This window comes from Stomoxys calcitrans, chromosome 3 (genome assembly GCF_963082655.1).
Source record: "Stomoxys calcitrans chromosome 3, idStoCalc2.1, whole genome shotgun sequence".
Lineage (NCBI taxonomy): Eukaryota > Metazoa > Arthropoda > Insecta > Diptera > Muscidae > Stomoxys > Stomoxys calcitrans.
In genome coordinates this window covers 132,288,749-132,316,328 of record NC_081554.1, presented here as the reverse complement: position 1 = coordinate 132,316,328, position 27,580 = coordinate 132,288,749, and the positions used below count along the sequence as shown (strand labels likewise).

The 27,580-nt window shown below is 36.7% G+C and overlaps 1 protein-coding gene across 8 annotated transcripts in view; it reads left to right on the top strand.

The window, feature by feature from the left end:
* The window catches only part of LOC106085824 (protein outspread), a 561,373-nt gene that overhangs the window by 279,799 nt on the left and 253,994 nt on the right, over positions 1-27,580 (top strand). For 7 of the 8 annotated variants that reach the window (XM_059364395.1, XM_059364394.1, XM_013250248.2 and 4 more), the window contains one exon: positions 6,991-7,011. The exons of the other annotated variant lie outside the window; for it this stretch is intronic. In XM_059364395.1, coding sequence (XP_059220378.1) covers positions 6,991-7,011 — 21 coding nt within the window. The remainder of the gene's footprint in view (positions 1-6,990; positions 7,012-27,580) is intronic. 8 annotated transcript variants of the gene reach the window in all.

Genomic DNA, 27,580 nt, shown 5'->3' with positions numbered 1-27,580 from the left:
AGGGAATTTAATTTAAAGACAGGATCTTTATTTTTAAATTTGATTCTTTGGCTCGTTTTCATTGCTAAACAAGGAAAAATCTTAACTGTAGGTCCAACTTTTTTTTCAGTGTGATGTAGCTCCAATAGCATAGCAATTCCTATCCATTATCTTATGTTTGCCTATAAAAAGATACCGAGGAAAGAACTACATAAATGCGATCCATGCTGGAGGATATATAAGATTCGGCACGACCCAACTTAGCACGCTATACTTCCAACTATAATCAAAATTTGGCCAAACCCAACAACAATAACCCGAGTTTTTGTTTGGATTATTAAAAAAAAATCAATTTAGATTATGATTGAGGCTTGCAGGGCCTCATTTGGTAGAGTAAGGTGGTCGTATTATGTGTATATGGAGGTAATGTCGATTATGGTCCTATGACATTGTTATGTAGTCCAAATGTTGAAGCGCATAAGTCAACTTAACGTAGCAAACTGGGCAAACATTGAAGACTCTGGGAGCCAAAAAAGACCAATACTGTAAATGACGAACTACAATATTTTTAAATTTTGCTCTGTTGGATTAGTGCCTTCACCCTAACTTGGAATGTTAAATCGCTAAGGTTATCTTCTGCACTATTTTATTATTACATCAAATTATGTGTTTGTTGGGCAAGATGTATTAAGCCAATCGTTTCATTTCAAAAGGCTCCTACAATATTTAGGAATTTAAAGACTAAAAACTTCAACACACATTTTAGGTATTTTTGTAGTTTCATTAAAAACAAAAAAACAACGACATTTCTCATGAATTAGCACAGCAAAAACATAAAAGGTATTATGAAATAACTCTCGTACATTGTTACTTCCTTAAAGCCTTCGTTTCGTGTATTAGATAACGACAACTTCATAAAGTTTGGCTAAAAACTCATCTTCGCATCAGCCCAGTACTTGTATTTTTTACAGGTTTAGCAAGTAAGTTAAGTGTCAGATTTGTTTTTGTCTTGCTTTGGTAAATAACAATTTCCCGCTTGGCGTTTCAAACCAACAAAACAACACAAATCGTGACTTTTATGACATTTTCCAATTTATCACAAATAGTGTTTCTTTTTGTAGCCACCACCATTGTGTAGGGGTATACTAATCTAATCATTTCGTTTGTAACATCTGGTTATTTAACTTAGACAACTAAAAATATATGCTTTATTGATCATGCTAACATTTAAAGATAGTGTTACCATGTCCGTGATCGCCCCGGCCGACCCCAAGATTTAACATCTTAAGCCCCAACATTTTTTAAAGTTTTATGATTTGGTTGCGATATAATGTGTTAATACTAATATTAAGGACCTCAAATACGGGATCATAATCATTGCGGAGTCTATTTAGCTGCTGCTATCTGTCCATATATATTTCATTATCATACGACCATATTCAATTTAACACTGACATCTATCGAAATGGGAAGAACTCGATTCAGACCCCACATACTCGTACATATACGTTTGTTTCATTTGCTTTTATATTAAAATGTTCGGTTGATAAATGTCCCTATTAACCGATCGCCACAAAATTTGGTGCCAAACAATCCTTGAAGCTTTGAATATTTTTAAAGAATTTCACGGAGACCGATTCAGATATATGTAAAGCTTTTACATATGTATGTGTAAAAGCTGGATTGCTTGTATCATCGTGATCGCCTCCAAAAGACTTCATCGCTGAAGCTTCTTCATTCATTTTGACAATTTGACCCAGCCAACGCAACCGTAGTATTTTCATTCGTTTAACTATATTAACGTCGTCATTCAGCTCATACAGTTCGTGGATCATACGATGACGATACTCTCCATCAATGCAAACTGGTCCATAAATTTTACGAAAAATCTTTCACTCAAACACTCCAAGCACTGCCTCGTCGGCTAGGAATCATATATTTAACAACACTTGTCTAGTAAAGTGTAGTATTCATCAGTTGACAGGTGGGTTTGTTTCTAAACTGCTTACTTAATCCCAAGTAGCATCTGTAGCATCTTCGCTTTATTTCAAAACCATCGTGGAGGTGAGGTAAGGATTCGTTAGCTCGACTGCTTCGAATCAGTTATACCAACACCATGGACCGCATTTGTCAATTCCTTGATGTCTTTGTTAGGTCGGATCAGAATTGTGTCCTTTAGGTGAGCAAGATCTGTTGGAAGCTACATAAGGTTATAGGCCAATTCGGAATTTTCTTGGTATGGATGGTGGAACTTATAATAGCATATATCGTGTGTTACCAATGGATTTTGAAATTTCCATTATTTCTATATAAATCTGAAGTGATTTTCACTAAAATCCAGAAATATTGTGGCAGTTGGAGAAAATAACTTATAAAGGCAATAGAAGTGAAAAATCTAAATCTGAAACGAAAAAATGTCTCGTGCAAAATTTCGTGTAGATCAATAAACAAATGAAAATGTTATTGCAATATAAGGCCGGTCTAACATTGAGAGAGTTGAGTTGAGCTGTGTCGTAGTATGCGATAAATATTTTGTTTAATTATTTCTGATTTTGTATTTAAAACATTTAATATTTTTAGTTAAAAAAGCATAACCAGAAGTTTGCAAAAACTACAGTCATTTTGTTGCTAACACAACAGTTATGCCTGCATTCTCTATTTTAGCATACAAAAACTACTGTTAAAAAAAATGTTTCTATTTTCAATAAAAAATTTCATTCAGTATAGGTATCAGGTTTAATACCGATTTGTATCAAACCTAGCAGGGAAGGTGTATGTTTAGGTTGAATGGGTTGTCCACGCCGAAAGGTGAGTGCTCATTGTAACACCCTAGTAAGAAAAACAAGAAAAGGATAAGGGAGAACTTGGACACGGCTACTGCTAAATTTTTGAGACAATGGATGCTGGAGGTAGGTTGTGTAGGGTCGCAGACTAAAAGCCGCCGAAACTGATGAGAGGTTCTTCGCTTCTCGGGAGTGTGGAGTTTGAGGCGGATGTTGGGTTCGAATAGGATGAGACCTCCGTCTTCACTGACGGCTCCAGGATGGAGTCAGGGACGGAATTGCTGGTTTACTCGGAGACACTCGACATTGGTATGTCAGTTAGACTACCGGACGAGTGCACGATATTTCAGGCAGATGTCTGTGCCATTATGTTGGCCGTAAAGGAGATATGGAGGATGCACTTATCACCTTCGAAACTCAAGATATATGTGGATAGTATGGCCGTGGAGGGTTTGTGGCCTTGAACGAACTCCTGATTCATGACGCTGTGTTTGGCCTGTGTTCCCGGACACATCGGTGTTCTGAGAAAAGATAAGGCGGATAAGCATACCAGAAGGGCAGACTTGTGTCGTACTATTGAACAGAGTAGAGGAGACGGCCAGTGCGGTGACGAGATGGAAGTCTGTGGATGGATGTCGAATTGCCAATACACTCTGCCCTACTTTTGACCAGAAGAGAACGAAGGCTGGCCCTATATAAAGGTCTAATAATAACATTTCTAAGAAAGTAAAAAATAATGTATCCAAAACACGTTAAATGAAACATTTGAAGTAGTAGTAGTAAACCGATTGCTTATCCATACTTAAAAACCGATTTTCAAAAACCGAAATGATCGCACTTTGCGCACAATCTAATATGGTGAAGGGAATTAAAATATAATTATCAAATTAAGCTTTTTTTTTAAATTACCATTTGAAATTATATCAATTAATAAAATATTTCAATCCACTTATTGTTTGAGCCTCAAAATTGCTGATGGGTAATAAAAGGTCGACTCCGCCCTAGTATTACCTCTTTCTTTACAGTTATTTTTTGTTCTTTTTTTCGTTATGTGTTTTTATTTATCGTTATTGTTGACTATTTTTATTAGCTTCAATTTGCCTCACCCAGAGAAATTTGTTAGTACGTAGGCATATCTAATCTGTTGACAATAACAACACAAAATTTGCTAAAAACAAAAAGGCAATAGTTTTTTGTGAAGCAAAAATTTTAATGTAATATGATATTTTTAGCAAAATTAATGTTAACAAGAAAAAAAGGCATTAGGTTCGGTCCGGCCAAATTACTGCGAAATCGAACAATAAACACCCCTTTTATGGACCTAAAAACCTAAATAGAGAGATCAGTCTATATGGCAGCTATATTCAAATCTGAACCGATCTGAGCATTCAAACGAGGATGTAAACAGACAATAATTGCGCCTTCTATGGACCCAAAACTTTAAATCGAGAAATCGGGTTATATGTCAGCTAAATTCAATTCTGAATAGATCTGGGCCAAATTCAACAAGGATGTCGAGAGGCCTTACACAACTCACTGTCTTAAATTTCAGCGACATCGGATAATAAATGTGGCTTTAATGGGCCTAAGACCTTAAATTGGCAGATCGATTTACATGAAGGCTTAAGCATGATAAAGTTCGATGTAGCCCATCTTCGAATTTATCCTGCTTATGGACAAGAAAAGAATCTGTGTACATTTTCAGCTTAATATTTCTATTTTTAAAGACTGTAGGGTGATTTCAACAGACAGACGGACGGACATGGCTAGATCGTCTTAGATTTTTACGATGATCAAGAATATATATACTTTATAGGGTCGGAAATGGATATTTCGATGTGTTGCAAACGCAATGACAAAATTAAAACTCTCATCCTTCGGTGGTGGGAGTACAAAACATTAAACTTATCGGAAGTTTTCCGTTTATTGCGTTAAAATTTTACAATATAACAGTTGTATTTATCCTAATATACAGAAATATTGGGTTGCCCAAAAAGTAAAAAAAAGTTTTAAAAAAAAATTAAATGCATTTTTAATAAAACTTAAAATTAACTTTAATCAAATATGTAATTGCCATTTTGTTCGATAACCTTTTGCCATCTTCCTGGCAAATTTAGTTTTCCACGCTCATAGAACTTCTGGCCTTTATCTGCAAAAAACTGAACCAAGTGCGATTTTATAGGCTCCTAATTGCCGAAAGTTTTACCATTTAAGGAGTTCTGCAAAGATCGAAATAAATGGTAGTCTGATGGTGCAAGGTCAGGGCTATATGGTGGATGCATCAAAAGTTCCCAGCCAAGCTCACTCAGTTTTTGGCGAGTGACCAAAGATGTGTGCGGTCTAGCGTTGTCCTGCTGGAATATGACACCTTTACGATTGACCAATTCTGGTCGCTTCTCCTTGATGGCTGTATTCAATTTGTCCAATTGTTGACAGTAAACATCCGAATTAATCGTTTGGTTCCTTGGAAGCAGCTCAAAATATACCACACCCTTCCAATCCCACCAAACAGACAGCATAACCTTCTTTTGGTGGATATCAGCCTTTGAAGTGGTTTGAGCTGGTTCACCATGCTTGGACCATGATCGTTTTCGACTAACGTTGTTGTAAACAATCCATTTTTTATCTCCAGTTATGATTCGTTTTAAAAACGGATCGAATTCATTGCGTTTAAGGTGCATATCACAAGCGTTGATTCGGTTTGTTAAATGAATTTCTTTCAATACATGTGGTACCCATATTAAAATTGACGCCAAACAAACAAATGTAAACAAAACTTCGTGCACTTTTTTTCTAAAGCAAGCTAAAAGTAATAGCTGATAACTGACAGAAGAAAGAATGCAATTACAGAGTCACAAGCCGTTGAAAAAATTTGTGAACGCCGACTATATTACAACTACATTACCGACAATTTCTTTTTGGGCAACCCAATAGATCAAATTGGTTGTAAATAAATGTAATTAAAAAAAAAAAACTATTTTGTTTTTATACCCTACATCAAAGTTTATTATGAATTAGTGAATTTGTTTGTAACACCCATTGCCAAGAACATAGATTGACTGAGAATCACTTTCTGATTAGATTTAGTCCGTCTGTTTGTCATATTAATTGGTGTACAAAGTACAGGTCGCAATTTTCGTTCGATCGTCTTTAAATTTGGCACAGACTTTTTTTTGGCCCAGAGTCGAAACCTATTGGAACTGGAAAAAATCGATTCAGATTTGGATCTATCCATATAAATATTCTACCGTTTTGGATTAACACAACAATTAGGTATTAGGTCAGATTTGGACATATCCATATAAATGTTCGACTGATTTGGAAAAATACAGCAGGTTGGTCTTTTGTAAATCGGTTTCAGGAAATTTGGCATATAGCAGCCTTTTAAATGTATGTATTGCACGATTTTCATTCCTTTGCTTGCAATTCTTCATTTAAAATTTATTATTTATAATTTCGGTGGCTTACCCTGTATACCCAAAGAGGCGTATGGTATCAAAAGGTGGGCTTTGCCCGACTTTAGATCGTTTTTACATGTTCTTTAATTAAAATTTTATAAATTAAATGTTCTTGCACTTTTATGGGCTTAAAGCCCAATAATTTTTTTAATATCAGTCAGCAGACACAGTTTACAGACATATTTTTCTAGGTGTTTAAGCTCATCCAGCATTATTACAAACTGGCGATAAGCAAAAACAAATTTAAAACATTGGCTCAGCAACAAATGACTTAACTTATGCTTCGAAGTGGCTTCCCTTTTCATCGCATCATGTTGGTTGTGCCAGTTTTGGCTACAATTTATTTCGGTTGGCTGTTGTTGTTACTTCTGCTGTTTTGGTTTTGGTCATGTTATTTGCGCTCTTCGTATTAATGTCAGCTAAATGTCATCTCTAAATCAAAATCGTTTCTTTTTCCTCATCTCCACCTTTATGCTCATGGACTGTGTTTGGCGGCGGCGGCCATTGCTAAAGAAAAAGACTTAGATTTTAATTAAATTGTAGCATTTGCGTGTCATTTATTTAATAGAGTCATTAAAAAGTTCAATTGTTGGCTAAAGTGATTTTTTTTTTTTCATTTCGACTATATAAGATTGTCAAGAAACAGAAAGAAAAATTAATACCATTAACCAAGTGCTGTTTTATATATCTCTTCTCTTTATTTTTTCTCTTCTTGTATTTTTTTTTTTAACTTTTTTTGACATGCTCTCACAATTGCCACCAAATCGCAGCCACTGGTGATAATCAAGCCTGTAAGTAATAGCTGATAACACACACATAAAGAAGCAGAGCAGAAACCTTTACGAAGTATTTTACAATAAACGTCGAAGTAAGATAATAAACGCATTGTTATTCAACAGAAAATTTGCCTTACATGTTCTAAATATTCGGTGGTTCATTTCCACTGTCTTTTAGGTCGCATATGGTATGAAAAAACAAAAGTTTCGAAAATAAGTTGTAAAAAACTGATGCTCCTAAACCCCTTTTCTAGTTAAGCTTCCAATGTAAGAACATTCACTCATAGAAATTTGTTACTAATAACAACAAAAATGTTTAGTGCAACAGTAGAAATTCTGCTAAAACAGCAAATATTTTCTGCCGTTTTCAGATGATAAAAAAATTTAAAAAGCCTTAAACTGCCATAAAAACTTACGTTAGGTTAAGTTGAAAAGAGGGTGCAGATATTACTCCGCCCCATGCCACTATAGACATACACCTAAGCCAGTAATCGGCTTGTTGTGAGCTCTAAAAACTATAAAGTAACCTCTAAAAAGAAAATTTTAAGTTACTTACAAAATCTCCTAAGTTGGTTCATGTCTGGTATTGTGTCTCCACCTAAGTGCCGGTATCTGTTAGACGTGAAAGCCTGGCAATGACAAAGGAAACGCTCCAACGTCTCATCATCTTCCCCGCATGCCCTACACATGCTATCACTTGCCGCACCGATTTTACATAAGTGAGCTCGTAGTCCTATGTGTCCCGTTATGATACCAATAGCTATACTGACCTCCTTCTTGCTTCCTTTCAGTAATAGCCTCGTCTTCTCACAATCTGGATCCCCCCATAGGATTTTCGCCGTCCTACCGACCGTTTCGCTGTTCCACAATGTTGCATGCGCATTCGTCGCCCACTCCTTAACTCGGACTGCCTTCGACCCGAAAGGCTTCCGGTTAACCAAGTTTATTGACGGCAATCATCTGGCCTTCACCGCCAAATCGTCTGCTATTTCATTTCCCCTTACTCCGTTATGGCCCTGCACCCAAACAATGCGGATTTTGCCATCCTCAGGGAAGGCGTTAATCTCCTTCATATACTGCAAGACTGTTCGTGACCTTACCGTTCTGGTTGTTATTGCCCTTAGGGCAATTTTACTGTCGGTAAAGATGTTCACACTCGACGTCCACGCACCACACCACTTCACGCATTCCGTGATAGTCCGAATCTCCGCCTGCAGGACCGTATTAGGGTCAGGCAGTCTAAAACAGATCTCAGTCCCTGGATTTTCAATGTAAACCGCCAGGCCCACTCTGTCCTCTAGCTTTGATCCATCCGTGTAACATAATCTTCCAGATGGCAATACTAGGGTTCCGTCAATCCAAGACTGTGCCGACGGCAGCAGTGCGTCGCACTCGACTTCAAGGTTCATCTCAGGTATCCAATCGGAAACCTCTTTCCTTTCTTCCATGTTTCCTATCGTCGCCTCGATTATACCGCGTTAGTATGAGCTGCTCCCATCCTCAATCCATTCTCCCATTGCCTTAAGTCTCATAGCCGTAGTGTCTGCCTCACACTTAATCTGCATGTCAATGGATCGGATATCTAGAATAGTCTCCAGTGCACTAGTGGGCGTGGTCCTCATCGCTCCGCTTATGCCAAGACAACATGTTCTCTGAACCTGTTGTATGGTTCTTATATTGCACTTTTTCTTCATAGCAGTCCACCAAACTACTGAGGCGTAAGTAAGTATTGGTTTAATCATGCTCCTGTAGAGCCTGTGGACTTTCCTAGTATAATACCTTTCGTTTGAGCTCCATATTGTCCTCTTCGGTGTGGATGTGCATTTGGGGAATAATTTTGGGGTTGGGCGAACTCCCTAGGAATGTTTCATATTTTACATAAGTTTCGTATTCTACTCTCAACTACCTTTCTGCTCTCAACTACCTTTCGTATGAGTCCCATAGTGTCCCGATCGGCTTACGTGTCCGTTTGGTGTGGTTTTTGAGTTTTGGCGGCCTGGGGGCTACAAATACGTTACGTATTCTACTTCCAATTACCTTTCATTTTATACCTATATTACCCAAATCTGTAAAAATTAAATTTTTTGGGCGGTTTTTAAGGGTGGTCGAGATCTCCGACATTTGGGGTCAAATTGTTACATCAAGTTCGTACTCTACTCTTTAAAACCTTTCATCTGATACCCATATTGTCCCAATCAGTAAACATGTTCGTTTGGGTGGGCTTTGTGGTTGAGCGTTCCCTATAGTTATTTGACCCCACAGTTCTATACCAATTTTGTGCTTTTTTGGGGTTACCATAACGGGTCTTACAAAATGTCGCTTAAATTAATGCACCCATCCCCGAGATCTGGGCTTTTTGGATATTGGGGTTTGGGGGAGTGTCCTCCCTCTTCACTGATATTATAAAATAGGGTACCCTATATCATTATTGGCCCCCTGATCTGCGAAAATTTCATGAAAATAGATCCAGCCGTTTTTTGAGTTTATAAGTAACATACAAGCAAACAAAGCGCAACATTTCATTTTTATATAAAAGATGCTTTAATTGTTGTGAAAGGTGAAAAATTTTGTATGGTTTTATTTAAAAGTTGGAACTTTAACTCTATATCAGCAGAAAGTATTTGCTGATATCAGGAGATTTATTTCTCTGGGCATACATATTTAGAACCTCATAAGACTATTTGGTTTAAGTCCCCATGAAAAACTCAAAAAAATATTCTGAAGTTTCTTTTACCTACCCCCGATGGATGGACATAGAAATATCGATTACGACCCTATAAAGAATATTTTTTTTTATTTATTTGCCTTAAGTCTATAGATAACAAAATCCTTACGGACTAAATTAACTGCTAAATATATACGACAAACAAAAATATATGTATATATATTTTTTTGAGCTTTTAAGAATATAGAGGTTTTAATACTAAATATGATTCAAGTGTAAAATTATCTTCCTTTTTTATCGATTCAGACTTTCTGATAGATTAATTAGATTATACAATTTTTTGAAATCAAGCAAGAAGCGGTGCAAAGAGTGATTATTTGCATAATTGGTAGTATAATAATTTTTTTGAAGTAGTTGATAATGGCGAGTTGGTCTGATTGGAACGTTTATATAAAGTCTGTCTAAAATAATATCTTATTATATTTTACTATGAATACTACACAACCGTACTCTAAGATACAACGCACAAAAGAATATACAACTGCTTAGTAACTATTGGATCTGAGAATTCTTTACTCCAGCGTTTTATAAAGCCTAGGTTTCCATATGCCTTGTTAGTAATTACATAAATATGCTCGCGGAAGTCTAGTGGTGATCCAAAAGGATCCCAGATCGCTCATAGATGAGTCAGATTCAATTAAGCTGTCATTAAAATAATAACTGGACTGTTTACTACATAGTCTAAAAAAGGTCATATGCCTAGATTGTTTAATGTTTAGTTCCAGTAGATTATTTTTGCACCAGTCAAAAGATCAGATTGCAGTAAACTCAGATCGCTGTAAAAAATTTAAGTATACACTCAAAGAAATCTTTGCTTGGAATTCGATTTTAGAAACAAAAAGATAATAATATCAAATCAATTTCAATTGTTTGAACCACAGATTGGTTTTTTTCATAGTTCAGTTGCTATCTAAACTACGATGCAATAAAAGCATTAATAAAATATGTTACTAACCGATATATTAGTTTCATCAATCATTTCTACAAAAGATTTATTTATTTTGCCTCTGCCAATTGTATTAACAACGTTTTATATTCCGCAGTACCACCAATAAGTTTGCATAACCATAATTGCACTACCGAAGTTGAACTAACCATCAGCAAACATTGTCTGCTGATATTAAATTAAAAATTTTTAACTCATATAAAATTAAAAAATTCAAAATTTTAAAACAGCAGAAAATGTTTGCTGTTTTAGCAACATATTACTCAGCATCACAGCAAATATTTTTGCTGTTTTTACTAACAAATTTCTACGTGTGTAACTCTACCGGCAGTTAGCACTGCATAGCAAATCTTCACATACCGCTGAAGAATTCGAAAACCCAGGTTTGAAACCACCGGTCGGCCAATTTTTTTTCCATTTATCTTTAAAATTATTTTAGCAAATTCAGCTTAAAAACTATGTATTTCTTTATAAAATTTTTTTAAATAGTTTCTAATTTTTTGTGTTAATTTTAATTTAATTGAGAAACTTTTCACTGTCCAGTAATAGTTATTGACGTGTTTCATTATTAAGGAAAGGTTTTCTCTGTGTATCTAACAATGTCAATCAATACTAATGTTATGGTCATCAAAAATTAAGCTATATAGCTTAGATTTGGAAAGGATCTGTATTTTTTTCCATAGATAGGTTAACAAAGATAAGCTTTATCCGGAAACAAAATGAATACACCAGCATCATTCGGGTGTATTCATTTAGTTTCAGAAAGAAACTAAAAACCATGTCCTTTAGATGGGTTTTTTTTTGCCTTCTCCAAGGTTACTTCACCCCAAACATTTTTTTTCAAATTGTTGTTTTTGGTTTATCAAAAGATTACAAACAAAATTTCCCTTAAATAGTTTTTATACCCACGATCGAATGATGCGGGTGTATTCATTTTGAGTCCGTTTGTAGCATAACGAATATGCATTTCACACCCTTTCCAATAAGAACTTGACAACTTTTGTTTTAAATAAAACGAAAACCATTTTAGATATTTCAACAACTTTAATATCGGCATGAAGTATAATCAAATGATTTATGAATTTTCGATCATTCAGCCTCATATTTCAGCCGAAACGGTCACTATTTCCCATTCAATGTTGGATCTGAGCTCCTTCAACGTCGTCTGAAGGTTGGCATAGACCAATGACTTGACGTAGCCCCAGATAAATAGTCTAGCGGAGACAAATCGCATGAACAAAACGATCAATCAACTGAGCCATATCTTGCGATAACACGCTCATCAAATTTACTCTTCAATAAATCCTGTTAAAACAACATGTCTTCCAAGTCAATATCTTCCAATTCAGGCCATAAATAATCAGTAAGCATACTGCAGTAACGCTGTCCAATCACGGCAACGTGACGATTGACTTCATCGATGAAAAGGTATGGTCCAATGACGTCGCCGGCATGCAAACCGCACCAAACAGTTATTTGTTGTGGATGAAGTGGTGAAACATAAGTGTATTTTCACCTATCCAATAACACATATTTTGCTTGTTTACAAAACCCATTAAGTGAAAAACGAGCTATGTCACTGCAGATGACTAACGCTCGGTAGTAAATTTTTATGATTTGCAGGCGTTGCTCGTTCGTGTACTTTACCATGATGCAAATGTAGAGTTTACTGAATAAATTGACTGTGACAGTTCGCTGATTAGTGTAAGAATGCGTTCACAAATTAAAATCAAAGTTGCCAAGTCGCTTCTGGAACTTTATATTCTTGATCGTCATAAAATTCTAAGATGATCAAGCCATGTCCGTCCGTGTTTATCACTCGACAGTCTTTAAAAAAGAAGATTTACAAATTTGCAAATTTGTGCCCATGAAAAATCCACTAAGGAACTGGAGAAAACTTCTCACATATCAATGAGTTCAATGATAAGGGTCCTCCTTTTTATAGCCGAGTCCGAATGGCGTGCCGCAGTGCGACACCTCTTTGGAGAGAAGTTTTACATAGCATAGTACCTCACAAATGTTGCCAGCATAAGGAGGGCAAAACCACCGCCGAAAATTTTTTTTGATGGTCCCGCCAGGATTCGAACCTAGGCGTTGAGCGTCATAGGCGGACATACTAACCACTGCGCTACGGTGGCAGAGGTTATGGCACACATAATTTGTTTTTATCAGTTCGAAGATTGGCGATATCGGACAATTTATTGATATAGCCCCCATATACACCGATCTCCCGATTTATGCCTTTTAAGCTTATAGAAGCCACATTTCTTACCCGATATCGAAATTTGAATGAAATTTTGCACAGTGAAATAACTTAGAACCCTCGACTTTTTTAGCCAATATAATTCAAATTGGACAATACCTTGATATAGCCCCCATATAGTCCGATCTCCCGATAAAAGGTCTAAAGGTCCTAGAAGACTCATTTATTGTCCGCTGAAAATTTACACAGTTTATTTTGTAAATCCCTCGATTTCCACATCCCACATATGTTTCAGACCGGTCTATATTTGGATACAGCTACCCATAAAAACGCATTTATGCGAGATGCGTTAGGCCCTTTGACGTTCGTGCGGGGCTTGGTACAGATCGGGCCATATTTGTATATAGCTGTCCTACATACAAATCTCCCGATTTAAGGTCTTTCGCCCATTAATTACATATGTAAGTCCCGATTTTGCTGAAATTGAGTATGATAAGTTCAACTAGACCCCTTCATATCCTTCCCGAATATTGTGCTGATCGGAACGTATTTGGAAATGGCTGCCATATCAACCGATTTATTGTCTTGGGACAGAGAGCTGCGCTAGACCCTTGACATCTATGCTGGGTTTGACCTAAACCGGGCCATATTTCACCTGATTTTGTCGAAATGTGGTTATTATATGTACCTGTGGTGGTGGATATCCAAAGTTCGGCCCGGCCGTACATTATGCCCTTTTACTTGTAGACAATTATTTTTTATTGTATGAAAATGTTCAGGAACATCGGTTCAGCGGTTTATTGGTCTACACGAAACGTACAAACAAACTAAAGAACAAAGCACAACCCTTACTATTTTATATATAGAAGCCAACTCTTTAACTGAAAGTAAATGAAAACAATCCAATATTAATTTATATGTGACCAACTGCTAACGTAAATTCTTGTATTGTCGTTTCAATTTCATATTTCTATGCCGTATTTCACTTTTGCATCAAATCGAATTCAAAGTCGTAGCATTACATATATATCAATTTAAACAAAATATATTGATTTAAATTATTTTGTTCTTGCCACCCACTCACAATGATGGCCAAGCAAAATATTTATTTTAGCGGTTTTATTTATGTCCAAGGCGCTATTCCAGCGGATATCCATTAAATGACTTAACTATCATTAAAGTAATCTTAAGCAATTTATCAAGGAAAATGAGTCACCTGAATACAAGAGACATTTCCTTGCCAAAACAAGTCACACTTTAAATGAATAAAAGGTTGAAATGGCTTAAACGTGTTCGTGTTATGAAGCTATTCTTGGGTTTTGCGTTGTGGCGGCTTTTTAAACTAGGTGTCACTTTAGAAACCGCCATAAACGGTTTTACAATTTAGGCAAATTTTGTATACCCTCCACCACAGGATGGGGGTATACTAATTTCGTCATTCTGTTTGTAACACCTCAAAATATTCGTCTAAGACCCCATAAAGTATATAAATTCTGGATCGACATGACATTTTAAGTGGATCTAGCCATGTCCGTCCGTCTGTCTGTCGAAAGCACTTTCGAAGGAGTAAAGCTAGGCGCACAAATACTTCGTATTAATGCAGGTCTGTTGGGATTGTAAATGGGCCATGTCGATCCTTGTTTCGATATAGCTGCCCTATAAACCGATCTGGGATCTTGACATCTTGAGCCCGTAGGGGGCGTAATTCTTATCCCATTTGGTACGAAGTGTTTTGTTATGGCTTCCGACAACTGTGCTTAGTATGGCTCTAATCGGTCTATAAGCTGATATAGCTGCCAAATAACCCGATCTTGGATCTTGACTTCTTGAGTCCCTAGGGAGCGCAATTCTAGTCTGATCTGGCTGAAATTTAGCATGATATGTTTTGTTATGATTTCCAATAACTATGATCAGTATGGTTCAAATCGGTGCATAACCTGATACAGCTCTCCAGAGGGCGCAGTTCTGATCCGATTTGGCTGAAATTTTGTACAACCGCTTCTCCCAATACCTTCAACATACGTATCAAATCAATATCGGTGTAAATGGCAGCTATATCAGGTTATGGACCGATTTGAACCATACTTGGCACAGTTGTTGGATATAATAACAAAATACGTCGTGCAAAATTTCATTCCAATCGGATAAGAATTGCGCACTCTAGAGGCTCAAGAAGTCAAGACCCAAGATCGGTTTATATGGCAGCTATATCAAAACATGGACCGATATGGCCCATTTACAATACCAACCGACCTACACTAATAAGAAGTATTCGTGCGAAATTTCAAGCGCCTAGCTCTACTCCTTCGGAAGTTAGCGTGCTTTCGACAGACAGACGGACGGACGGACGGACAGACGGACGGACATGGCTAGATTGACATAAAATTTCACGACGATCAAGAATATATATACTTTATGGGGTCTCAGACGAATATTTCGAGTAGTTACAAACAGAATGACGAAATTAGTATACCCCCCATCTTATGGTGGAGGGTATAAAAAGTCAAGACCCAAGAACGGTTTATATGGCAGCTATATCAGGTTATGGACCGATTTGAATCATACTTGGCACAGTTGTTGGATATAACAACAAAACACGTCGTGCAAAATTTCATTTCAATCGGATAAGAATTGCGCACGCTAGAGGCTCAAGAAGTCAAGACCCAAGATCGGTTTATATGGCAGCTATATCAGGGTATGAACCGATTTGAACTATACTCGGTACAGTTGTTGGATATCATAACAAAACACGTCGCGCAAAATTTCATTCCAATCGGATAAGAATTGCGCCCTCTAGAGGCTCAAGAAGTCAAGACCCAAGATCGGTTTATATGGCAGCTATATCAGGTTATAGACCGATTTGAACCATACTTGGCACAGTTGTTGGATATCATAACAAAACACGTCGTGCAAAATTTCATTCCAATCGGATAAGAATTGCGCACTCTAGAGGCTCAAGAAGCCAAGACCCAAGATCGGTTTATATGGCAGCTATATCAAAACATGGACCGATGGCCCATTTACAATACCAACCGACCTACACTAATAAGAAGTATTTGTGCAAAATTTCAAGCGGCTAGCTTTACTCCTTCGGATGTTAGCGTGCTTTCGACAGACAGACGGACGGACGGACGGACAGACGGACGGACATGGCTAGATCGACATAAAATGTCGCGACGATCAAGAATATATATACTTTATGGGGTCTCAGACGAATATTTCGAGTAGTTACAAACAGAATGACGAAATTAGTATACCCCCCATCTTATGGTGGAGGGTATAAAAAAACAATTGGACGAACTCTTGAACATTTTCGTGTCGCCATTTTGCACAACTTTCGGCGTGGATTAACACATCAAGAGTACATTGATGATCTTAATCTTTGTATCGCAATGATGCACTATAGCACTGCGGAAAAATGGTTTAATAAATTCAGTCATAGCCGACGCTCACTCAAAGTCGAATTCCGTGAGGATCGTGCAAGAAGGCCATTGTACCAGGAATTTTTATTCCTTGGGTATTTCTTCCACAAACACACATTCAATTCTGCATGAACACCTTGCCCTAAAAAGGTTCGTTCTCGTTGGATTTCGCAAAAGAAAAGGATTAAGCTAAGACGAACCAAATTCAACAAAAGTTGATAGTGGAAGAAAATCTGCGAATCAAATGGTCGCTTGTTTCTTCGTCAAAACTGGTCATGAACGACTGTTCCGAGTACGCTGTTATCTGCGTAGGATGGAATTCTAGCTGGTACACCCCAATTTGTTTGCCTGAAGTCTTGGAAATTCGGAAAACGAACAAGAGAAGACTTATTATTACAAGTAAGCTCTCACACATCAGTGCAAAGCAGCGCCTTTTCGCCGTACAGTCCTGACTTGGCACCCAATGACTTCTTTTTATTCTCTCACCTTAAGATAAAAATGCGTGGTCAATGATATTCGTCGCCAGAAAATGAAGCATTCAATAACCATGTTTTGGAGGTGCCTCAATCGGAGTGGAATAAGTGCTTCGACAATACAAAATTGTATAAACCATGAAAAAAGGATGAGAAACAGTACAACTTTTTCTGATTGTAAAAATTAGCATTTTTATAATTAGACCAGAAATTGAAATAGCAGCCCTCGTATAATTATGTTAAATTATTCACACACATCGAAATGGGTTATTCAATATAGCGCAATATGATGTTCAGGCAGAAGTGTCTGTCTGCTAAAAATGGGGAAGCAGACATAACTGTTGTGTTATCAAATTTTTGGCTCTGCTATTTTGATCAATAAAATCTGTTATTTTAAGTAGAATATTCACTTAACCCTTCTGTAGATAATTGGTCGATCAGGTGAATAAACGTCTTTTCAACCAACTTAGATGAAATCTGGATAAGATGTAATTGGCGGTGTCGCCAATTTTTATGGACCTCGGCGGAGATTTTCGGAAGGTCTTAGTCTCAGCCACCTGCATTTATCGCAAAAGCAAGCATCATAAACCACGTGTTAAGCTTTAGTTGTTCATTGCAGTTGTTAAACCTATAATTCTATAATTCTATATTGTATGGTTTATCTGATGGACAATACACAACCAAATTCAAAGACATTCATCTGATGCACTAACACCACCGGATGCACTAAATCTAATGCTTCACTTAAAGCCCCTTGACATTATAGTTCGATTAATTGCTGCCATGTGGTATCACAGCCATGTGTTTAAGAGAGCTTTTTCTTCGGTCAAGCAGCGACTACGGCCATTGTGTTATCCCTGATAAAATATCCGATATCCCAGACAATGTGCACTATAAAATAAAATACGATAAAACAAATAAAGCGTGCTAGAATAGCATTTGTCAAGCTCTTTGGCCGATATCTCTTAAGTGGAATTCATTGTGAATAATTTCAAACAAATCGGATAAGAATTACGCCCCATTGTGGCTCGAGAATTAAAAGCGGGAGATTGCTATATATGGGAGCTATTTCAGCTTGTGAACCGATTTAGACCATACTTGGTCACACAGTTGTTGGATGTCAAAACAAACCACTTCCCTCTCGCGGCTCAAGAAGTAAAGATCCGAAATCGGTTTATATGGGAGCTATAGCAGGTAATAAACCGATTTGGCCCATACTTGACACAGTTGTTGATGGTCAAACCATAACACTTCATGCAAAATTTCAGACAAATCGGATAATAATTGCGCCCTTAAGAGGCTCAAGAAGTTAAAATCCGAAATCGGCTAAATCAGGTTATGAACCGATTTGAACCATATTTGGCGCAGTTGCACTTCATGCAAAATTTCAGCCAAATCGTATAACAATTGCGGCCTTTAGGGGCTTAAGAAGTCAAAATCCGAAATCGGTTAATATGGGAGCTATATCAGATTATAAACCGATTTGGACCATACTTGGCATAATTGTTGATGGTCAGACCACTTCATGCTAAGTTTCAGCAAAATAACATAATAAATGCGCCCTCTGGCGGTTCAAGAAGTTAAGATCCGAATTCGGTGTATGTGAGAGCTACAATCGATTTGGACCATGCTTGGCACAATTATTGGAAGTCAATATAGAGTACATGGTGCAAAATTTCATGCAAATGGAGTAAGAATTGCGCCCCCTAGACGCTCAAGAAGTCAAGATCCAGGTTCGGTTTATATGGTAGCCATATCCAACGATACTCCGATATAGCCCATTTAAACTCCCAACCGTCTCAAACTAATAGCAAGTATTTGTGCAAAATTGCAAGCACCAAGCTTTGCTCCTTCGAAAATTAGCGTGCTTTCGGCAAATCAACTTAGAATTTTAAGACAATCAAGAATTTGTATATACATTGTTGGGTCTCAGATCAATAATTCGATGTGTTACAGACGGAATGACGAAGTAAGTGTAGCCACCATCCTTTGGTGGAGGATATTAAAAGTAATATACTGGGGTTACAATATCAATTGACGATACGTAGTCTTCTATATATAATAATATATAATAGTTCTAGACAAGACAATAATTTCAGCTTTGAGGTAGATTTTGAAGAACTGCGACTGGGTATGCTATAACTATAGTATGTACATATATAGGTGTCGCTTTCAATAACAGAACTACAACAAGAACAATGATCTATCCCATATTTTCAATATCCATTATAAAATAATGAACAAATCTTTATGAAATATACAAGCGGAATTTTTGAATCGTTTAAGACTAGCATAAAAAATCCTAATAGAGGTATTTCACATAGCTTTAATTTAGGTTAGGTTATGTTAGGTTTAAGTGGCAGTCTGCCATCAGACTCACTTGGACGTTTTCGTCCATTGTGATATTACAGGAGCAGAAGAAGGAAGATGCCTTCTAGTTCCTACCGTTGAACCATCCAGATCGCTTTAAAAAGCCCAATAACTTGCGAATGTTCACATCCGCTAAATCAGATAGGTTCTCAAAGAAATGAGAACCTAAAGTGCGGGACACACACATAGAAGGTATTCTATAGTCTCTTCTTCATCAATGTCTTCACAGCTCCTGCAAAAGTCTATGCTGGCAACCTTCAGTCTGTCAGCATGTTTTCCTGTCATGACGGACACAATGACTGAGACGTCTGTTCTAGCCAATGACAGCAGGGCAGTAGACCTCTTCAAGTCTAGATAAGGCCACATAGTTTTGGAATGCTAACAGCCACCTCTTTGTGACCATCTATCATTCGTTGTCCTTCCGCCCTGGTCCTGAAAACTATGCTAGAGACATACCCACAGATTCCGGTGTCCCTGGAATGTGTAAGGTAATTCCTAGTCTCGCAAGCTCATCCGCTTTACAATTCCCTGGGATATCTCTGTGGAATCTATTACTTTGCTCTTATTTCCGCTTTGGTGAAGAACTACAAAATGTCTGCTATCGCTCATACTTACTGCTTTTAATGTAACATATGTCGACGCATACAATGTAAATCAAAAGTTGATGAATGTATGTAAGTTATACATATATATGTATCTCTATAGCTACTGATCATTCTTGTAATGACCCAATAATGAAAATCAAACTAAAAAGGGTATACAAAATTCGTCTCGTATACCGCGGTTAAACTGTTTTTTCCCTCTTAAATTAACCATAAAATATATATGAAACCAAAAACAGTATTGAAAGTCTTGAATGGGGGAAAAAATAATTGTGGTAAGTTTTAAACAACTTTTAAAGTCTCTTTTTATTCGGACTACAAAATACATGTTTTGTTGTTGTTACTTTTAATTGTGGTTCAAATGAGTCTTTATCTAAGTTCAAAAATAATTTTTTATCAATTAATTAAGTTCACACTATTTTCTATGACCAAAAGAGAAGCAGCGTGAAAGACCTAAAAACGTTAAACATTTCGACATGAAAGGTTGCCAGAAAAGACCACAATAATGAAAAGTGTTGTTGTTTAGCGTTGGTGTTCCAGTTTCGTGCAATTTGGGGCTCGGTTTGTCAGCATTAGAGCTAGGGGCAATGTGTAGTCACTCAGTCAATTATTTGTCCATTGTTGTGGACGTTAGGCGCGTGTAAGTAATTTCGGTTTATGATTTTTATCGAATTTGAGGGGAAACATTCAAACATGGGATTAAGTTTTAAAATATATTGATAGGCAAGTAAAGCAATGCAAGAGATGTAATTACTTGTTTGATATGATTGTTATACCCTACATCACTACTGTGGTAAAGGGTAATATAACTTGGTGAATTTGTTTATAACACCCAGAAGGAAGAGAGATTGACTCATTAATAAGTATTCAGGTCAACTTAGAACAATTTTCTGAATCAATTTAGATTTGTCCGTCCGTCTGTCTGTCAGTTAACGTTAATTTGTGTACAAAGGGGAGGTTGCAATTTTTGTCCGCCCATATTCAAATACAGAACAGATATTTTTTTGCCTAAAGCCGATATTTGGATTAAATCGGTTCATATAACTCCCTTTTATGCGTTTGTCCGATTTGGACCAATATTGCAATGATGTGGTCACCTGTTAACCGCTTTCCACGAATTTTGACACAAAGTATTCCCGTGTGACTTCTAGCATTGTTCTTATAAGATCACAAACTGGTATGGCGAGATTTGTGTGAAAAGAAAACGGGTTGCCGAAAAAATTGAAAAACAAAAAAGAGCTCAACATAGGTTTTTATTTAAATGCTACACTCTGATAAAAATAACGCCTTAGATTTCAGAATAATGTTATGGACCCTGGCTTAAGGTTGAATGGGTAATCCATCATAGAGATGAACAAGTAAAAGTTCGATCGGGCCGAATGTTTTTTGAATGACTTTTTCAAATATATACTTGTACGTACTTGTCATGGCTGTTAGAAATCGTAAAAGGATATCAATTTCAAAAATTCACCCACATCGGAATGTGATTGCACCCTATAGAGTCAAATCGGACGATCGGTTTATACTATATTCTATATCTATATCAATAACGAACCAGTTTAGACTATACCTTGCATGGGTCTTGGAAGTCGTAATAAAACGCCTGTGACAATCTTGTTAACATATTTTGCAGGACCACGATCTTACTTTTTCAGCATTTCCTTTCCTAACCGCCTAAAAGATGTAAGTGACAAATTCATTACAGGCGAAGGCTTTTATTAAATAAATCATAGCTTTACCTTGATTGAAATGTGTCACTTCTTCGGTTGATGCTTTTAGTGGTAACAAAATTGTATGCATTTACATAAATAAAACGGTATTTTCGTCACTTACATCTTTTTCGCTGTCGCATGAAGGACCTAGTTTTAAGTAAGTTAGATGCAAGTGCAATTATAACCATTGTTTGAAAGTGAGCTAGAAGTCTAAATTTATGTCCGATTTGAATGCAGTTTGGTACAGAAAGATTTCGTTCATACCCGACCATATTTGGATATAGCTGCCATATAGACCGATCCCCCTAACCAGAATCTTAAGCTCATAAAAGCCGCATTTACTATGTGATTCCACTGAATTTTGGAACTTGCGTTGTTTTAAGTCTCCAAACATCGGAAACTAAAATGGTCCACATTGGAGTATATGGATATAGCTGTCATATAAACCGATCTCCCATTATTGGGTTTTGGGCTCATAATGAGCGTACTTGTCTTCCGAGTTCGCTGCACTTTAGAATAAAGATTTTCGTTAGGTGCCTCAACGCACTTTTTAAATGTTGTCCAGATTGGACTTTTTTTTATATAGCCGCAGAATAGACCGATCTCCGATTTAAAGTTAAAAGAATGGGCCCAAATTGTACTTAGCACCCATTACCCAGGAATTTTGGAACTGTGAGTTGTTTGGACGTCTCAAAAAACCTGTTCGAAATGGTCAAGATCGGAACACAATATGATATAGCTGTAAAGCGTTTTCTCGAATAAATTTCTTGCGTTCATAAATGTTTTGTTTTAATCGGATTTTGTCTAGGCTAGACTTTTATGTTTTTAATTATTTAATTGTTTCAATCGTATTTGTAATCGTGAATTTGGAGCGGACTGTTGTGGCCTTAGCGGTATTGAGATTCATCCCTGTTCCGCTCCAAATTATAATTATTCCGCTCTTGCTCTAGCAAAAACTTGGCAGCTCCGCTTTAGCTCCACCTTGTTTCGATTCGCTCCGAGTCCCTGGTTCTAAAAAATTAATATCAAGTATTAGCTGGCCCTACATGCTTCGCTACAGCACAAAGAAGTTAATTTTTTTTTGAGACCTTCGCTTCCATGCGGTTGTCTTGTGTACACATTCTTCATTTGTTCATCGTATTTTTGAATCTACTTTTTTATACAAGGAAATGTATCCCCCAAAAAGCCCTTCGTTCCAAATAAATCAAATCCGTACTGTTCTCCTAAAGGCGTTTAATTTAAATCATATATTTCCCATCGACCCATAATTCCGTTTTGGGGAGTATTTTTGCGTGTCCCCAAATTTAATTATGACTTTCGTACTTTACTTCCAAAGGCATTAAATTTGAGTCCCATACGAGGTCTGATCAAAAAATCCTGACTTACGTATGTTCTATTTTCGCTTTTTTATACCCACCACCGTAGGATAGGGGGTATATTCATTTCATTCATTCCCCACAAAGTATATATATGTCGGATCGTCGTAAAATTCTAAGACGATTTAACGATGTCCGTGTGTCTGCCCGTCCGTCTGTTGTAATCACTCTATAGCTTTAAAAAACTGAGATTTTGAGCTGAAATTTGCAACAGATACGTATTTTAGATGCACGCTGGTTAAGTTCTTGAACGGACCAAATCGAACAATATTTGGATATAGCTGCTATATAGACCGATCTGCCGATAAGGGGTCTGAAGCCCATAAAAGCTTTTTTTATAACCCGATTTCGCTGAAACTTGAAACAGTGAGTGGTTTTGGGCCGATATCCGACTTAAATATGGTTCAGATCGGACTATATTGTGATATAGCTGCCATATATACCGATCTGCCGATAAAGGGTTTGAAGCCCATAAAAGCTTTATTTTTTAACTATTTCGCTGAAATTTGAAAGGGTGAGTAGTTTTAGGACTCCCAATGTAGGACCCAAATATTGTTCGGATCGGACTATATTTAGATATAGCCATCAGATAGACTGATCTGCCGATGAAGGGTCTGAAGCCCACAAAAGCTTCATTTATTATCCGAATTCGCTGAAATTTGAAGCAGGGGGTTATCTTAAGTCTCTCGACATCTCGACCTTAATATGGATTATATCGGATTGTATTTAGATATGACTGCCATATAGACCGATCTCCAAATAAAGGTTCCAGATAAAGGTCTGAAGCCCATAAAAGCATTAGTTTTTAACCGATTTCGCTGAAATTTTAAACAGTGAAAAGTTTAACGCCTCCCAACATAGGACCCAAATGTGGTTCAGATCGAACTATATTTAGATGTAGCTGCCATATAGACTGATCTGCCGATAAAGGGTCTGAAGCCCATAAAAGCTTTATTTTTTATTCGATTTCGCTGAAACTTGAAATAGTGGATAGTTTTTTGTCTGCCGATATCCGTCTCAAATATGGTTCGGATCGGATTATATTAAGATATAGCTGTCATACAGACCGATCTCCCGATAAAAAGTATGAAACTCATAAAAGCTTTATTTTTTATCCGATTTCGCTCAAATTTGAAACAGTAAGTAGTTTTAGGCCACCCGCAATCCGACCCAAATATGATAAAGATCGAACTGTATTTAAATGTAGCTGTCATATAGACCGATATGCCGATTAATGGTCTGAAGCTCATAAAAGCTTTATTTACTACCCGATTATGTTGAAATTTTGTTTCTGTTATGTTGGACACATGTCTGTTATATTTGTTGATCATATCAGTCATTTTGAAATGTAAGTTTTTTTACGCTTTTTTACTATTCGAAAAAAATGCAACAAAGAAACTGTATTAAGTTTTGTGTAACCAAAAAGCGCGTTTCAGACGTGTTTCGAGGATTGGAAAAAATGGAAAAATTGGAAAAAATTTCTGAGGTGGATTGCTTTGAAGGGAACAAGATAGTTATTGATGAATAATGTACTTTCAATAACTTTTCATTTGAGTCCAATACTGTCCCCGTCGACCAATATATCCCCTTAGCGATTTTCTTGGTGGTGGGGCATACCCCAGATACTGGAAATTGTCGTTAGTAATCAATTTGTACTAAAAACTGAAAACTCCAAATTTGGCACTGACATCTTTTTAGCGGTTAGAGGAAGATTTCTTCGCACTAAATGCCATTGATTGTCAAATTGTGCAAAATACAATGAGAACAAACCTTTTTTACGGCAAGGTGTTCATGCAATATATGCTGGTAGAAGAAATGCCCAACGGTGCCTCTATCTCGCAATATGTCACACGATGATCTTGCATTAAAATTTCACTCACGGCATTAATGTTCTCTGGTACAACGGCCGTTTTTCGACGACCTTCACGAAATTCGACTTTGGGCGATCGTCGACCACTACAGAATTCATTAAATCAATTTTTCACAGTGGTATAGGATGGTGCTTCTTTGACATATAAAGATTTAAGATTGCCATATAAAGTATTCCTTGCCGTGAATTCTGCTAAACATTTTCACAACCGAACTTCCATTTTAAGAGATATAAAACATAATGAAATATCAAAAGAAAATTACCAGCCATGATAGGCAAACGTAAGAAATAGAACTCAGTTTACAGCTACATTAGTGCAAGTTACATCGAGTAATGGTTAATGCTTTTATGTTCTGAAGAAGTCAATTGTCAGCATCAGTTTTTAGTGGTATATATATATGCTGGTAGAAGAAATGCCCAACGGTGCCTCTATCTCGCAGTATGTCACACGATGATCTTGCATTAAAATTTCACTCACGGCATTAATGTCCTCTGGTACAACAGCCGTTTTTCGACGACCTTCACGGAATTCGACTTTGGACGATCGTCGGCCACGACAGAATTCATTAAATCAATTTTCACAGTGGTGTAGGATGGTGCTTCTTTGACATATAAAGATTTAAGATTGCCATATAAAGTATTCCTTGCCATGAATTCTGCTAAACCTTTTCACAACTGAACTTCCATTTTAAGAGATATAAAACATAATGAAATATCAAAAGAAAATTACCAGCCATGATAGGCAAACGTATGAAATAGAACTCAGTTTACAGCTACATTAGTGCAAGTTACATCGAGTAATGGTTAATGCTTTTATGTTCTGAAGAAGTCAATTGTCAGCATCAGTTTTTAGTGGTAAGTAAAAGAATTGCAGTAAAATTGGGTAAAAAAATTTATATTAAAAATTATTCAAATTTAAAATAAGCTAATTTGTGCGTATGTTAAACAGGATTCATGGTGATCGATTCCGACCAGTCGATATTGCTAATTTCCATTTTAATCTACTGATGTGTTGTTCATCGTTAAAACAAAGTAATTTGGCAGTCAATTATTTCTACTTCATACAAAAGCTGAAGGCATCGAAACAGCCCTGCTTTTGTTGGTGTTGATGACTTGCTCTGCACTTTTTTCACGACTTTAATGGTTCAAGTGAACACCAACTGACGGCTTATTCGCGACCGCGCTCTTGCCCACGTAATACTGCACAGCATTGTAAAATTTGTTTAAAATGATCCCTCCATTACATGTAATTTGCGCTGCAAACTATTTTGAATAATTCGATACCACACTTAAAAATGTAGCTGCCAGGAATGCAGAAGCTGCGGTAGCAAATTGGTAACAGACAATAGGAATTGGCTACTGGATATTTTTATTTCCCTTCGAGAGATGTTTTTGGCCACTTTTTTTATAACAATATGAAAATTTCAAAGACTGTCGGCGAATAGGTGATTTATAGGCTTTGTGAAATAATTACTTACGTAAGACAAGCTAACTGAGAATTAGTAAAAATACACTTAAAGAAAACGAAAATTTTAACACTTACAAACAAACTCGACAAGAAAAAGTGATTGTTGTGAGACAAGCTAACTGAGATAAAGGGTTTGGGAATGGGTTTTATATGATACTTGCATCCGGTGGTCTGCTTCGCTACCCCGTTTTTTATGATCCCCATTTTAGCGTAGGACTGCCAAAAACCTTGGTAATCACTCAGTTTATAAGATTATGAAGTTTTGTAATAACGGCGTATAAAATATCAGAAATCTGTCGCCTTCTGCAAAGAGTAGCAAATAGTATAACAATAACATCGGAAAATCAGAAAGTCTTCCAATATATATATATATATATATATATATATATATATATATATTGTCAAGGTACAAATAAATCCCAATTTTGAGCGCTTTAGTTCAATTCGTAAATATAGCACCATTTTGTATGTTTTAGTGCCTAAATGTGCGATTTTGAAAAAACAAATCTTCTAGTCGCCCCAAATTTACAATCAAAGTGTAGCTGTATCCCAATTTTGAGAGCTTAACATCACTCTGTAAAGAAAGTATCATTTTGTATGTTTTAGTACCTATATACGCGAATTAAAAACAAATGCTTTAACCGCCCAATATTTACTATCAAGGTCTAACCGTCTACTAATTTTTAGTACTTTTGCTCAATTCCTTATTGTACGTTTTAGAACCTTAATGGACGATTTTGAATAATCTTCTGATCACCCAAAAATGTATAGTCAAGGTGTAATTGTATACCCATTTTAAGAGCTTTAACTCACTTCGTTAATAAAGTAAAGGGTGATTTTTTAAGTGCTACAGGAAAGTTTTTCAAAAAAAAAAAACACATTAAATTCAAAAAATTACATGAAATTTTTATTTGAATCGATATTACGGTCCATACAATTTAATGTTTGAAGATTTTTTCATGCAAATGTTGACAGTGACTGTGCCTCAAATGATCCATCCGCTTGGTCCAATTTTGGCATACTCTTTTCAACATTTCGGCCTGTATCTCACAAATAAATGCTTCAATGTCGTCTTCCTATGCGTCAATTGAAGCGGACTTGTCTGTGTAGATATGAGCTTTAACATAGCCTCACAAAAAATAGTCTAAAGGCGTTCAATCGCAATATCTAGGTGGCCAATTGATCGGTTCCGAAAGTAAAATAAAATGTTCACGGAACTCACCTCTCGATAAGTGCATTGTTACGCTTGTGTGGCATGTGGCAAGTTCTTGCATTTTGGGCAAACAAAAGTTGGATATCATCTCACGATAGCGCTCACCATTCACAGTTACGTTACGATTCACATCATCTTTGAAGAAGTACGGTCCAATGATGCCACCAGCCCATAAACCGCACCAAGCTGGGACTTTTTCTGGGT